A 15,080-nucleotide genomic window follows, 5' to 3' on the forward strand; every position below is an offset into this window, starting at 1 on the left:
TACTTTGGGAGACTGAGACAAAGAAGGGTGGGAAGAATCAGACATCTAAGTAAAACATATGTTGAATGGGAAAAAAATCAGTCACCCTGGGTTATGGGGCTGTGATTATTTCCACATGCCTGGACCGTATCGCTCTGCTGTGTGCCATTAATGTCATTAGATGCTTTATGCCAGAGTGGATTTTTTGCGTATGCTGATGAGATTGCAGGATTGGGACCTTGATGGGTAAACGCTGCCAGTGCTGTGTCGGCGCCGTGGGGGTGCGTGCTGCGCGTGGAGGTCTGCACTCTTCCAGCTCCCTTCTGGTGCTGTGTGTGTGGGCGCGTGCCTGGCCAGCCCAGCAGTCCCTAATCGCCTGGCTGGTTAATGAGCTTCTAGGCAGCAGAGATTGTCCTCAGCCCTTTTTAAGAAAAGCAAACAAGAAAACTTACTAATCAATCCCAACCTTGTAAAAATGGATATTTTTGATTGGTACTTGGTGCTGGAAGAAGGGATGGTTAAAAATAAGCTTAAGGTTCATGTTCAGAGGTGCCTGTGTGTCAGGAAGAAATGCCAGCCTTTACCCCTCATTTTTGTTAGGGTTAATTTGTGAGAACGTGAGACCTTGGGAGCCATTGCCATTCCCTTTGGTTCCTGGTGAAAGGAAAAGAGATTTGATTGCTGCTTCCAGATAAAAATACAGAAAAGTCTTCTAGGCCAGAAAACTTCTTTTTTCTTTTTCTTCCCTTTTTTTTTTGTTGTTATTTGAGCCTGCCAGATTGGTCTGCTCTCTGCTCTCCAAGTGTGTGGGCGGCACAGAAGAGGATGCTGAGACAAAGAATGGGGGAGGGAGGAAAGAGAAGTGAATAAGACCTTTGGATTGGAGGCATGGTGTATGGGAGGAAGAGAACACAATGGCAGGGGCAGCGTTGTTTTATTTTGCGAAAGTTTGCAGCAGATCAGAAGAAGCTGTGGTAGGTCAGAGACACCCAGTCTAGATACTGTAGTGATGAATATGTTAGCATGGTTTAGATCCCAGGCATACAGACATTCTTCTGCGTTTGGTAATCTTATGAAGCTCATGTCCTGATCTCTGATCCCTCCTCCTGGAAATGGGGATGTCAGCTGGAGGGGTGGTACAGTATTAGCATTTTGTGTTCATCTGCTTTGTGCTTTGATAAAGTAGGTCCAAAACAAGTGGCGTTTTGTGAAGGTAAAGCTCTGATTTTTGTACTGATTAAAGCCTCTTTTCCTGAGCTGAAGAACTAAAACTCATTTCTCATTCCAATAATAACTGCCCCCAGTCTACTGCATCTGGCTCGTGATATTTCATCATACTTTTGTGAAACTGAGTTACATGTCATTAAAAGACATTAAAAGTGTCTTTTGAGTTATAGAAGAAATTAGTTAAAAGATATAACAAGGGAGGAAGGGTGAATTTCACGTAAAACTTGGAAAGCCACGAAGAGTCCAAGATGGGGAGCTATAAGACAGCAGTATGTGGTGAGGGAGAGCAGGAGACTGGAGAAGGGTGAGCAGCAGATGAACAGAGGGAGTAGGAAAGGGCAACACATGTAATGCACGTTACATGATTTGTTTTGTATTTACACCTGCAAGATTCATCTTGCCTCAGCTGGAAAATTCACCCTTGCTGTGCGTTTTGCCCTTGGAGTATTTGACCTCCAGCTCCTTTGGTTCCTTGGAGTCTAATGTAAGAGAGCTTGCAAAAGCAGCCCTGTAAGGGCAAGTTTTGTAAATAAATCCCATTTCCTATAGGGTGGCCCTGTAGCAGGAGTCAGGGAAGTTTTGGGGTGAGAAGGGGTGCATGGAGAGCCAGTCCTGGGAGACGATTGGGACTTTCCTCTACGACCACAGGAGCCTTTCCAAGCGCAGACTGAAACTTTGTGTGGGCACACATGGTGGGGTACATTGTCTTGTAAACGTGTGGCATGGTCCTGCCTGCCAATCTTGCCAGCCCAGAAAGTTTATTTGGGCCCTGCTGCCCTTCGCCACCCTCTATGAGGGACTTTCAACAGGGTCATAAAAAGGTGTTTCTCTGCTAGGCTAATATTTACATCACAAACATATGGTGCCTTGCTTGGTTACAAACGCCAGTGCATGCAAGTGAGAGGCTTTTCTCAGAAAGGGTGGGACGGGAAACACAGAGGTTATTCTCTTCTGTCATTGTATTTGCTAAGAAAAATCTTTAGAAATTACATTTCTATGCCAAGGGAACATTGTTAAGATTACAAAGTCAAGTTCTCAGAAGCTCGCACATGCTGGAGTGAAAGTTGTCTATCTAACCTTCATTCGTACCCTGGTGCCGGTGCTCCCTGATTACCTTATTTACCTCTTTGGTTTCACAGAGCTCCTGCCTGTGCTCTTTCCAGAGGGCATTGAATGAAGATTGTTAGACGGAACTAACCTGTTGCTCATAAGATTAACTTTTTGCAAAAATGCAGAATATGCTTCTCCAGCTCAGGCAGAGAGACCTTACCTCTTCCTACAGGAATATTGTGAAAACAAATGTGGTGTTTGCTCAGCAGTCACATGTTGAAGGGAAAATGCCATAAAAATGCTGATGATTCCAGCTGGTAATTTCATTTTTCACTGCAGAGTTTGGATGTTGCCTACAATAAAGTGTGAATCAGCTACTTGCATAAAAAATATATATATTGTACCAGTATTCCCTGTAGCTCTGTGTGGAAAAATACTATGCTTTTGTTACTGAAGGCAGTTGTAGTGCCATATCATATGGGATGGTACTGTTCGAAGTTTCCAAACATTTAATAGCCACAGAACTGGGCTTGGAATAATGGATTTCTCGGTCCTGCCATGCTGTCATCGTGGTGTGTCTCTAGTCAGAGTAAAAATAAAGATATTCACATGAGACTAAAGAAAATCTTTGCTTGAAGATAGAAACTGTAGTTTTCTTTCTGGTTCTTATGCTTGTTCAGAACGCAAAAGTGAGCTTCATTAGGCAAGTGTTATAAATCAGCATTTTTTTTTTTAAATTAGAATGTTTCTTCTAGTGTGATGCTTTTGTCTTGATTTTCCATTACATTTGGATAGGCCTAAGATTCTTCTGAATCGTGTCGTGCTTGAAGAGTTAGTCTGAAATGGCAGTGAGAGACTAAGCTATTAATGTTAATTTAGCAGATAAATGAAGGTGAGGACTGGAGGCATTCGAAGGCGTAGTTGGTGTCATGCACAGCATGATGCCTTCCCTTGGGAATGGGCTTTTGGCAGATTCCAGAGGATATTGTCAAAGCATGCACAGTTTTTCTGTATCATCTAAAAGCCACTTTTCAGAACACTGGTTAGCCCAACACAATGCTTTATTACAAGGCACATCATACGTGGAGTTCTGTCATTTCCAGTCTTTGCTACCTTCTACTGTCCCACAGGGTTTTCTCAATATATTATCCCAAAAGTTTTCAAGAAGGAAAGGGGCACTCTTGGGGCATTAATTTCTTTCCTGACACCTTTATGCACCCAGTCTGGTCTTTGAAGACAAACCCAGCATCCAGTGGGTCCTTGTAAGCATTTGCATGCTGATGGAAAAACCTTGTGCAATTTGGCCTGAGGTCAGTTCAGTTCCTGGCCTTGGAAATCCTTCTCATTGCTCAGCCTCCTGCCCCTCTCCAGCACTGCTATTCCCCTCTTCCATTCCCACAGACAGTCGCACAGGGAGGTTATGATAAAATGCAGAGCATGAGCAGGTTCAGAGTTAAGCCTGGGATGTCCATGGCAGCTTTGGCTTTGCGTGAACAAGGGTTGCAGCTTCCAAGCAGTGACATGAAACCTCAGGCTTTTCTATTGCTGTTGTGTCTCCTTCACTGAATCACTTCACATCCTGGACATCCATTACCACACCTCGCTGACGTCTTCATTGCCCGACAAAGAGGCAGCATTTACTGCTGCGCCGCTGCAGCTCCTGTCACCAAAGCAAACGCAACTGATGTCTCATTTACGCTGAGTGCAAATGTGAGGTGGATATTCAGCCTAAAGATTTTCCCTGTCCTTAAATTCCCCTTCCTTCTCTGCCTGCAGAGAATTGTACTGGGGTAACTGAGCTGCTGGGTTAGTGGTCACAGTACTGTAGTTTGTAGGTATGAGTGGTGATTTTGATTTAAAGAATTTCAGCCATAATTTTGAATTTCTTTTGACTTACAAATTGGGATTTGGCTTTCATCCAGAGCTGCAGCTTTATAATAAGGCTTAATAATGACATAGCTCGTTATATTCTCAAATGGCTGCACAAACGGCAACAGATCAGCATACCTTTTGCTAGGGCAGAATCTGTATCTTTGCATTACAGATAAAGAATTGAAAGCAGATACATGTTTTTTGTCTAAGCCCCCTCCATTAATGGCAATAAATTAATGTTAAAAGGCTGCATAGAATGCAAGATTTCCTAGCTCTGGTCCCTATTTCTTGTGCAGTAGCGCATGCTGGTGAGACGTTTTCTCTTGGATGCTTTCCTGTTGAGAACATAGTTTTTCCTCTGGAGTTACAGTGGCAGAGGTTCCTGGAGGAAGTCTGTTTTCTGTACAGGTGAAGTTTCACCCCTAATAGCAGTCAGAGACTCATGCTGAAAAAAGGAACTGAGAAATGTGTTCCCCTAAATCATTCCATTTTCCTAGATGATCTCCAGCTGTTTGCTGAGAGCTACTGTATTGAGTGAAAAAGGGCAATTTCTAGTCAATCTGTTTGTTGCCATAAAGTCAAGTCCAACTGGTAATAGAGAAATTGACGGCAAATTTTTAGACACAAGAATCATTAACAGAAAATTCCCTGTCCCTGGCAAATATCAGATTGATTTCCACAGTTTCCTCCTTTTCCCCATATTGATATTCAAAGAAACTTTTTGGACCATTTCTTGGTGGGATGTCTCTACCTGCAGCTCTTTTGAGGTGGGTGAAACACCCATTAAGAGAGGTTTTTATTGCTTGTTTTGTCTTGCTTATGAATAGTAAACTCCAGTTCTCCATTGGGCCACGTCCAGTCCTGAAAGAGTTTTAGCTGCATGAGGCTTACATGAACTGGGATTTCATTTTCCTGGCCTGGCCTGTGCATATGTATAATCATATCCTTGATCTCCATGAGATGGATTTTTCATCCTCTCCTTCCCTGTCTCTCTGTACCTTTTACTGTCTCCTCCTGTACAAGGTAGGACTCTGCAGAGCTGGCTTTCTCCACTGTGATTCCCTGCACGCATCTCTGCTGCTTTTCATCAGTCAGGCTGAAATGGGCTGTTAGGCTACATTGGGATGTCTTTTCCCATGGTGGACCATGGTGGGTCTCCAGCATCCTCCTTGCTGACTGCTAGCATTGTGACCAGGACACCAGGGAAGCAATGCAAATGCTCAAAACCTGCTGCCCAATGCCCAGGGCTGGGGATTTTATCCTGGGAAGGGTGGGAGAGGTGCCCTGTTGTCTGCTCAAGGGCGCTTGGAAAGATCCAAGGTTTTAGTCTATTACACAGCCTGATGACTGTGAATCTATTTACAGAAGTCCTCTGCAGCCTCAGCATCCTACTCTTGCAGTTAATAAGTATATTTAGCAAGATCAGACACTGCCTCAAAATACTGCTGCAGCAGATTCCTCCCGGCTTGGACAGCAGCACTGCTGCTTGGCCGGAGTGTGCTGGATGCTGTTCACGAATGGGAATGGATTTAGGGGCTGGGTTTTTGTTTGGTCTAGCCCTAATACCTTTGTCAGTGATTTAGAAGGGAGCACAAATGGTGATGATATTGATTTTTATACTTGATGCCAAAATGGGAGGCCTTGCCTGTATTGGCAAGGGCAAAGAAAAACCCCAAGGGGATCTAGAGGGTATCGGCAGAGAGAACTGTAAAATAGGAACAGGGGTGTAGATAAGTTTTCTTTATGTCTAGAGAAAAATCAGAAACACGAAAGACTGAAGAGAAATTCAGAAAAGGGCAAGGTCTGAAATGGACTTGGAGGTGATAAGAACAAATCAGGAGTAAGTGTTCCAATGTGACACGGCTGTGAAGGAAAGATTTGCCTTATGGCAAATAATCCTCGAGGAATTATCACGGAGCAGGGTGGACAGGCTGTTTGACTCCCATGGATGGCTCTGTGGGGCTGCGTCCCCCGGGAGATGCTCCACAGCAGTGAGGGAAGTTCAGGGACGGGATGCTGGATTTTTTCTGAAAAACATTTTAAAGTAAATTTTTAAGTGATTTTTAAATCAATTGAAATTGTTTATAATTTTCTGCCAAGCAAGATGACTCATTCTGGCAGTCTGCCCGCTCTACTCTCCCCCTCAGACAAACAAACAAAGCCAATAAGTTGCAAAAAATAAAATAATCTGAAAAGATAACAATTCAAAATTTTCCTTTTGGTATATTCAAAACAAAGGGCATAATGGCTTTTTAAAGACATCAATTCAGAGCTGGATTCAATGACCATAACTTGAAAAAATGAGGTAAAAATAACTCTGAAAATAAAATGTTTCATTTTGAGTTAAAGAAACATTTTGTTCAGTGAGACGCACAAAGCATTCAGTTTTGGGCCAACAAGAAATTATATTTTTTTTCTAGCATCTCTTGGTTGAGGCAGTGAACCAAGAAGTCAATTATTCACAGAGCTGTAGCAAGATTAAGGTAAGGATGGAAAGCAGAGCTGAAATGAGAAACTGAGGGAGCAAATTTGGGGTTGAATGTCCATGTCAATCTTCATTCCTTCAAGTGAAACATGGTAGTTGAGGATGTAAGCGCCTGGACCCTTTGCTGTCAGCTGGAGCGGGTGGGCCGTCCACCAGGAGATGAAACCGGCGGTGTCCTTGTGGCATCCGTGGGTCCCCAGTGGTGTGTGAGCAGAGCAGGGTGCTGTGATGGGTTGGTGTGACCCAAGAGATGTCCTGCACCCATCGGCATGCTGGGGTCACGCTGCGGTGCTCCTGGGGACGTGTCCTCACCTTGCACCGCTGCTGCTGTAAATGCAACAGTGTCTGTGCGGGGAGGGGAGAAAGATAGAAGGGGAAAAAAAAAAAAAGAGTCTTCTGCCAAGAAGCTGCCGTAAGCTCTGCAGAGTGAGACTTTGGGCAGGGAAGAGCAGAGCACTGCCTGTGTGCTGCTCAGCTAGGGACGAGCTGCTGCTTGGCTCTGGTGTCCGTGTGCGAGTCTCCTTGGCTGGGCAGGCAGGAACCAGTGGGTGAGCTGGTGGTAGTGCCTGCCTGCTGCTGGGGGGGGTTGGGAGAGGTTCCTCTTGCAGGTTGGAGATGCTGGGCACAGCTCTCCTCACGCACACAGCGTTAGTGCAAACACCCTGACTGTGCTTTTTGGCTTGGGCTTTTTTCGCTTTTTTCTTTTTTTTACCCCCAGAAGTGCTGACACCTCAGCACCCAGCCATCCCAAGCAATAACCCTTACATCACAAGCAAGAGAAAACCTTATTTCCCATTTTTCTGGTGGCAGTCGAGGCAGTGGGATGGCAGGATTTGCCCAGCATCATGGTAAGAGTTGGGAGGCAGAGCTGCATTTGCGGCTGGATAAGTTTGACTCCCGCTCCTTTGCAGAGTGAGGAGCAAAGGCAGCGTAGCATGAAGATGCATGAGCTAGTTTTAAACAAGCCAGCTGGGATGTACTGTGGCTGGCTGTGGCAGCTTGGTGCCTGCTCTGTTAATCTACCCTCAGAGCATTGGACAAGAGAGATGCAGGGAGGCGTGCAATGCTGGAGATGGTGAGGAGGGAATGAGAAAGCTCCTGCATGAACCGTGGGGTGCAGAGAGCAACTGAGGGACCAACCCTGGCTGCTGGTACCCGGCGCACCTCCCTGCACCACCCTCGGCATCCCCCTGCTTTTAATAACGCTGGCCATTATCCATCAGCAGAGGTAATGAGCTGGAGAGCAGGAAGCATTGTATCTGGGCTGAGCATGCAAGCCTCGCACAAAAGAGTTTACGGGGGGTAATGTTTTTATTATTACAGTCCTTGGCGAACCATTCTGCATCGCAAGCACTTCTTCTTTGCTATTTAATAATTAATAATTAACCAGCAGAGGCCGTTTGAAGACTCTGGTGCGGTGATGTCTGGTAATAATTTTTTATCTTTTTTTTCTTTTTCTCCATTCTAATTTATTCTGGGGCTTTGCGCTAGGATACCAAACCACTGATAGCGAAAGTTTCAAATGGCCAAAGTATTTTATAAATGAGTCCTTAATGGTTTTTTTTTTTTTCAGTGGAGTTGGCAGTGCCCCTGCTTTGTCCTTAGCGTGGCCGGGGAGCCGGGGTAGGGAGCCGGGTACCGCCGGTTTTTCACCCCTCCAGCAGCGCACGGCGCCGGAGCATCGCGCGTGGATGCTTTTGCCCGCTGCGTTCTGCGCTGTGGGACTGTGTGTGCGTGAGTGGGGCGGGGGGGGGGGGGGGGGACACACACGACACGACACACACGCTGCATCGATGAAACGCCGGCAGCTATTTCAGGAAGCCGCGAAGTCTCCTCCTTCTTATGTAAATAAACGTGACAGCTCCTAGGGCCGGTGCCGCGGCAGGAGGCGCGGAGTGGGCGGCGGCGGCGGGCGCGGGGCGGCCGGTCCCGCGTGGGCCGGGGGCTGCGGGCGCGGAGGGAGCCGCCGTGCCCCCGCCGGGCCGCGCCGCCATGGGGGGGCAGGTGACGAGGAGCCTCCTCTACGGTAAGGACCGACCCGCCGCCGCCCGTCGGCCGCGGAGGGAGCGGGAGGGGGCGGCGGGGGCGCGGGCTCTGCCCGGCTCGTCCCCCCGGAGCATCCCGCTGCCGGAGCGGCCGCCCGGGCCGGGGGTGGGGGAACAAATACCTGCCGGAGCGGCGCTGGCGGGCCTGCCGAGGTGTCGGGGGCGAAGGGGACGTAACTGTGCGCTGCTCGACAGCTCCCACCCGGGAAAAATCAGCTAAGCGATGGTAAAGGTTACTGGAAGGTGCCTTGGTAGGCTCCCAAAACAGCCACCTTATCCTTCCTTTGCACCAGCAGTTTCTTCTTAACATAAGTTCAGGTTTACTTCGTTTTAAATTGATATGGTTTGGAATGAGCGTTGGTTTGAACTGACTGATTCTAGGCGAAGACGAAGCTGTGAAGTGCAGCATGCCGTCTGCGCTTGCTGGGTAATGTAAAGCGGGGGAGAGCTGGAAAGGGTCTGGAATATCCCACACAGGCCAACCTTAAAACAGAATTTGAATCTGTGGGCAACGTGCGATGCTAGCCATGTCCCTGTCTGCGCAAATTTCACACCATAAATACTTCTGTGAGAGTATTGCACTCCTTTAATATTAAACTTACCTATGCCCTGAAATGTTCTGTTTAACTTTTGACTTAGTATGTTCAGTGCAGTGTGAGTGTATTTTCAGAGACGCTTCCTTGTTACAATAGCAAATATGTGTATGAAAGACACAGGTAAAGCATTGGATGGGCCTGGAGTAGCTTGTATCCTTTCTTGTATAGAGGGGCATGAGACACATATGCTTAGGCTGTGGGTATTCACATTACAGTCCTGATGATTTTAATACTTTCCACCAAGTCCAAACCTTATAGTTTAAGGAACAAATGGACAGAGTTAGAAAGTAGATGATTTTCTACCTAAAGATATTTAGCAAGCATGTCCCAGTAGCGTTTTTTATTTGTTCAGTGTTTGTGTTCTGAAGTTTCATCTGTGGTCTGACCTTATTTCTTTTCTCATGATACACTTGCAATATGTGGAATAACAGTACTGACAGGTTAACATAGAAAAAGAGGTCTGGTTGTTGTCTTGCGATTGTAAGTGTCTTTTCCCCTTTGAAGCATTATTTGAATGAATTTGAAAAAACCTGGCTGGGAAAGAATAATAGCTATGTATGTTTCCTGTGTGTGCCAGGGACTTGGCATTCCTGCTGGGGCTTTCTCCTGCCTGCAGCCGGCAGTGCACTGCACAGTAATCCTGCAACTTCTGCCTTTCAGCAATTCTACTCCAGCGAGCATGCTTCTCCTTAATTTTAATTTTGTTGGGAGAGGGAAACTAATGAGGAGATATGGGTAATTAACTCTGTCAAATTCCCCTCTTCATACAGAGGGACTACAGGCTGTATTCTAATCAGAGGTGATGCACTGCTGTGTTTAGCCCAGCGATGCTTTAAAAAAAAAAGGCCATGTGTTATATTATAAAAAAAATAAATAATAAAAAGTCATGCAACAAAGCACATTTAACAGAAATACACTGCATCTGCACTTGTGGTTTGTCTGTGGCTACCGTTCTTCCAGTTCCATCTTTCTGTTGATTATTTCAGTTTCAGATGTGTCTCAAAATAGCTGGGGAAAGAGAACTGAAACCTTATCCATTTCTCTGAAGTATAATTGGAAATGAATGTGATGATACTGAAAGGAGTAGTATTGACAGCCCTGGGGGCTGACATACTTTGTTTTTAGAAAGCTCAGGTAGAGCATAAATTCATGTCCTCCAGACATTTCTGGTAACCTCTCTGTGTTGCAAGGATGGGCTGGGATTTTCACAAGTACCTAAGTAATTTAACCTCGCTGAAAATTAGCTCACATGGGGAGATACTGCACGGGCTGGCTGCTTGTGGCTCTGCTGAGCCTGGTCCTGGGGAGGCAGCCAGTTTCTCTGAGATGTGTGCCCAGAGTGGTGTGCTGGGTCCCTGCCTCCTCCGGGGCCCACTCTGACCTTGGCAGGGTCAGAAAAGTAGATTGAGATAAAAGCTACTGAAGTAGATCATGAGGGAGGCATCCTTTCAAAAAAAGCATAAAATCAGGGTGATGATGTTTAAAAACTGTGGATGCCCTGACTTAAGGACAGAGGTTTATAGCAGTCAGGTGTAGTCATACACAGTATCATGATGAGGAGCACCTGGCATCATTTTACCCTCTTTCACCCACAGATCTGCTTTCAAGCAGCAAAGTCAAGTCACACAGCATTCTTGCCAGGCAGAGGAGTCTCAGCATCCTTTGGCCCAGGGAAGGCCGTGGGTGGGTGAAGCATGATGCTTATGGATGGTGGTTGGTGGTGGTGACACCGGATGTCCCTGGACCTGCACTGCTCTTGGGGTTACTGTGTGAAGCCCAGTAAGCCAGTGCTGTGTCAATCCTATTTGAGCCATCTGGTGAGCTACAGGCATGCTTGCATGGGCAGGCATCTCCTTGAGCGAAAATGCTGCTTTCCCACTGATACAGTGGCAGTGCAGGAGAGCCACACTAGTCTGGCCTAATGATGGAGTTGGTGGGCTGAATGGGCCCTGAAGTCGCCTGAAGGAAAGTTTCCCACCTGACGTGACCGGGAGGAATAATAAGCTTTGAACCAAGGGCACCGAAGCATCAGTTGCCTGAGCTTCTTGGGAGAGACCCACCTCCGATATCGTTCCTTGCTAGCAAACAAACCCCAATGGGCATGTGCCTCGAAAGGCAGGACCTTTATTTTTGAAAGGGGATATCTGATGTCTTGATATGTTGGGACATGGGAGCTGGTCAATCATCTTCTCTGTGAAACAGCATACGCTGCCAAAGCACCCTTGCGCAGTCTTCATCTATGTCCCTGCGCTTGGCACCGTGATGGCCTCTGCTCCTCTTCCCTGTTCCCCCTCCCTTTCTCGCTGCCATCCACAGAAGTCCTGGGGTACTTTCCAGAGCTCTCCATGCAAAGAGAAGTCAAAATAGGAAGATAAAAGGTAACACAACCTTGATGAACAGGATGTTTATGTGCTATTTTAAAAGTAATATCTATACATGTGGGTGTTTACTTTAACAATATTTAAACCAGAAAATGTTAATATGGTTGCTTGTGGTTCATCTGAGGCTAGTGTCTTCAAGAATGACACTGTACCATGGTATTCCTATAGCATAGGCAGAGCTTACTAAATATTTATATTATTACTTCCTAGCTAATCATGCTTCAAACATATCTCTAATAGATGCATATGTCATAATATGGATGTTCTTGTTATGCATTTGATTCAACACTCAGCTGCTGCATTAGTTTTTAATTCTTCCTTATGGCTATGAGTGAGATGCTATTTGCGGAAGACCCTATTCTTAATTTTAGGGGCCCAAAATCAGGAGTTTCTGTGTGAGAAAGAAAGCCCTGATTATTTTTTATTTCTTTCACTCAGAACCAAACTAACATAAAGTGATGGCTTACCCAAGGAAGCTGCTGCACTGTGCTAGGAGAGGGATTCAGTGTATGTAGAGATGCAGGGGTTAGTGATTAACATGTGCACGTCTCTTCAGAGGGCTTTTGACTAGCGAGAGTGCCCACAGTGGATTAATTCATGTGCAGGGCCTATGTGTGTCTGTGTGTACCTGCACATTTGCTCAATAACCTTCCTTCCTACAAGTCATAATTACTAATAAGTCCCTCATTGCAGAGCTTTGTTTTATTTTTGCTTTAATTACTCACATGTCACAGGCATTCATCAGTGTTCTGCGGAAGAATAATTTTTATAAGGAGCAGGGAAAAAGGTATCTTGTGCCACATTTTCCAAATTGTAATTGTATGACATCAATGTAATTGCGAAGAAGTCCCTAGTGAGAGCACGTCAGCTTTTTAGCCTGGGAAGCAGTACTGATTGACAGGTGGATTTTCAGTTTGTATGGCTGAGTTTTTAAGCTGCTTGCAGATGATGCTGTGTAAGTTGTGATACAATATAAATAATGGTTCGTGTGTCTTTGTGTGGGGTATATAGAGGCCCACGTAAGTATTGTGCATGGCTGGATTTTCCCCTTACCGCATGTATATAGGCCTGGTGAGCAATGCAGCCACAGCTGCGTGGTTGTGCTGCAACAAGGGAGAAAGAAGCAGGAGTTATGGTGTAGCAGGACTCCATCCATGCTGCATGGCAACAGGCTTTTGTGTGGCTCTCTGGATTCATTTCCCATTTCATCGGGATCTTATTTTGCATAGACTTCCTTGCACCTGGCTGGTCATTTATTCCTGTGCAAAGGAGGTGTGAAGCACTGGCATTGTCCTTCCTCCACGTTTTGTTCTCCCAGAGAAGAATTTCTGGGTCTTGCTTACATGTGTTGGCAAGAGGTACAGGATATTCGGGTGCAGTGTGGAAGGCCTCAGCCCTAGTGAGAGCTGCTGAGCTGCTGTTGTAGGGCTTTGGGGAACAGCAGAGTGTGGAGGCCATTTCCCTAGTGTAAAATAGCTATGTATACAACTTCATTTATTCTTACTTTGCACAATAGAGGTCTGTTTTTAGCTTTCTTTTAATTCCTTATAGCGTAGTGAATGGTATATCTATATGCAAGTGCTGAAATCAGCCCCACGCTTTTTTCCCCTCGCTCTGTGTATTCATTGCCTATACTGCAATAATGGTTTCAAATATTGCATTTCACCCTTGCAGTTAATATCACTAAACAGAATTGTACTCAAATGCACACTGCTGTGCACACCTTCCAGTTTAATAATTCCCAACTTCTTACACCTCATTAAAACTGCAAATATCCCAGAAGAAATAGGAAACAGTAGCGAAAATAATTAAGACCTGACAACATTTATCTCATGTTAGCGAGATTTCTTTGCAAATTTGTATTATTTTGTATTCTTATCTAAGTTATTGTCTAGATTTTGGGGTAACTTCTCATTTGATGGAGTGACTGGTGATGGGATCAGCCTCACAAGGGGGTTAACATCTCCTATATTCTGCAGGCAGCTGCTTGTTGAGAACTGATACGAGACTAGGGAGAAAAGGCTCTTTCTAAACTCACTCTGCTTTCAGCACGATTGGTGTATAACCCTGAGAGTGAATGAGTGTGTGTGTGTGTATGAGAAGTTAATCCTGCTCAGGGTTGGATTAACTGGTGCAGAAGACCCTGGGCAGGGTGCCAAAGCAGTGCTGGCATTTGCTAAAAGTGGGGCTCCCAGAGATTATTTCAGTTCATGCATCTGACCTGTGGGTCACCTGCCAGCGTCCCAAGGTGACTGATAGTAAAGCGTATTTACTGCTGACAACACTTCTGAAAATGAAGTGTGTAGTACCTCCATACATAGAGATTTTATGGTAACCACATTTATACTTGAAAACTGTTCTATTTATTGTGAAAAGCATTCATTCGTTGTGGCAGTATTTGACTGTAGGGGTCTTGCTACAAGTGGTGAGAGCAGAGAGTCCCTGTTCTCATTTTGTCCTTTGCTTTCATGGCATTTTCCTGTTAGCTTTTCTCTGTTGATTTAATGCTCTGCTCTGGTGGGGTCTAGGGACTGAATGTTTGTCAGATTTTGTTGTCTTATTTGTCTCCTCTTTGATCCTCTCCCTTCTTGACGTGGAAGTGTTCTTACCTCTGATACTTCTTCACCTCTTTGTTACTTAACTCTTATTTTCTTAAGAATTATGGATGATATGTTTAGCTATCATTCAATCAATTTAGAGGTAGCAGGTGTCTCTTCAGGAAGGTTTGTAGGATCCCCTGACATGTCCCAGGAACCATTTGCATGCTTAATCAAAACAAGTGCTCCCACAGCCAGAGGATTCATATTGTTAATAGTATAAAATAAATTTGAAAAACAAACACAATTACCATTCCTGACATGCAGCAGGAATCAAGAAGAGGCAGTCTCTAGGCATATAATCTCAAAATTGATAGGCCTGCTTTCTTTTTATTACAGAAATTTACATAAATGAGATCCATACGTGCAGAGGGTTGCATTGAGATTGATCTAAAAAAGATAAACCTAAAGGAAAGGGAGTTTCCTGGAAAGTAAAAGCAAAGAATTGATCCTGATCAATTGCCCTTGGGAACTGGCAAGGGTTACTGATGGTACAGCAGTGTACCAAGCTGGAGGTCAGAAGAGATCTTGTCCTCCAGAGGCTAAATAGGAGTGTGGCTGCCAGCCACAAGCCTTGTGGTAGGAGTGCCCACGGTCAGAACATATGCTGCAGCCCTGCCTTTCGCTGTGCTTTGCTCTAGGGTCGATCCCTATTGGTGGTGCTGTCCATTTGTTTTTCTCCCCATCTATCCCCCTCTAAATCATAGTGTTTTGCTTTGAAAACATATTTATCTCAGTGAAGCTGGTCCAAAATGAGTTGGAACTGCCTGCTCTGTGGCTCTGGTCAAGTTATTCTCACTGGTATTTCTGTTCCTTGACTCTGTCCTTGATTGTCTCGTGAAGGGACA

At 45.4% G+C, this 15,080-nt stretch overlaps 1 protein-coding gene across 3 annotated transcripts in view; it reads left to right on the plus strand.

Moving 5' to 3' along the window:
- NEURL1 (neuralized E3 ubiquitin protein ligase 1) overlaps positions 1-15,080 on the plus strand; it is a 172,100-nt gene that overhangs the window by 69,585 nt on the left and 87,435 nt on the right. The window contains exon 1 of one of the 3 annotated variants that reach the window (XM_075107532.1): positions 7,949-8,040. The exons of 1 other annotated variant lie outside the window; for it this stretch is intronic. In XM_075107532.1, the coding sequence (XP_074963633.1) occupies positions 8,034-8,040 (7 nt within the window). In that variant the 5' untranslated portion in view covers positions 7,949-8,033. Of the gene's footprint in view, positions 1-7,948; positions 8,041-8,472; positions 8,640-15,080 lie in introns of those variants that run through there. One more of the 3 variants, XM_075107534.1, reaches the window with a different exon arrangement.

This window comes from Phalacrocorax aristotelis, chromosome 12, assembly GCF_949628215.1.
Source record: "Phalacrocorax aristotelis chromosome 12, bGulAri2.1, whole genome shotgun sequence".
NCBI classification, from domain to species: Eukaryota; Metazoa; Chordata; class Aves; order Suliformes; family Phalacrocoracidae; genus Phalacrocorax; species Phalacrocorax aristotelis.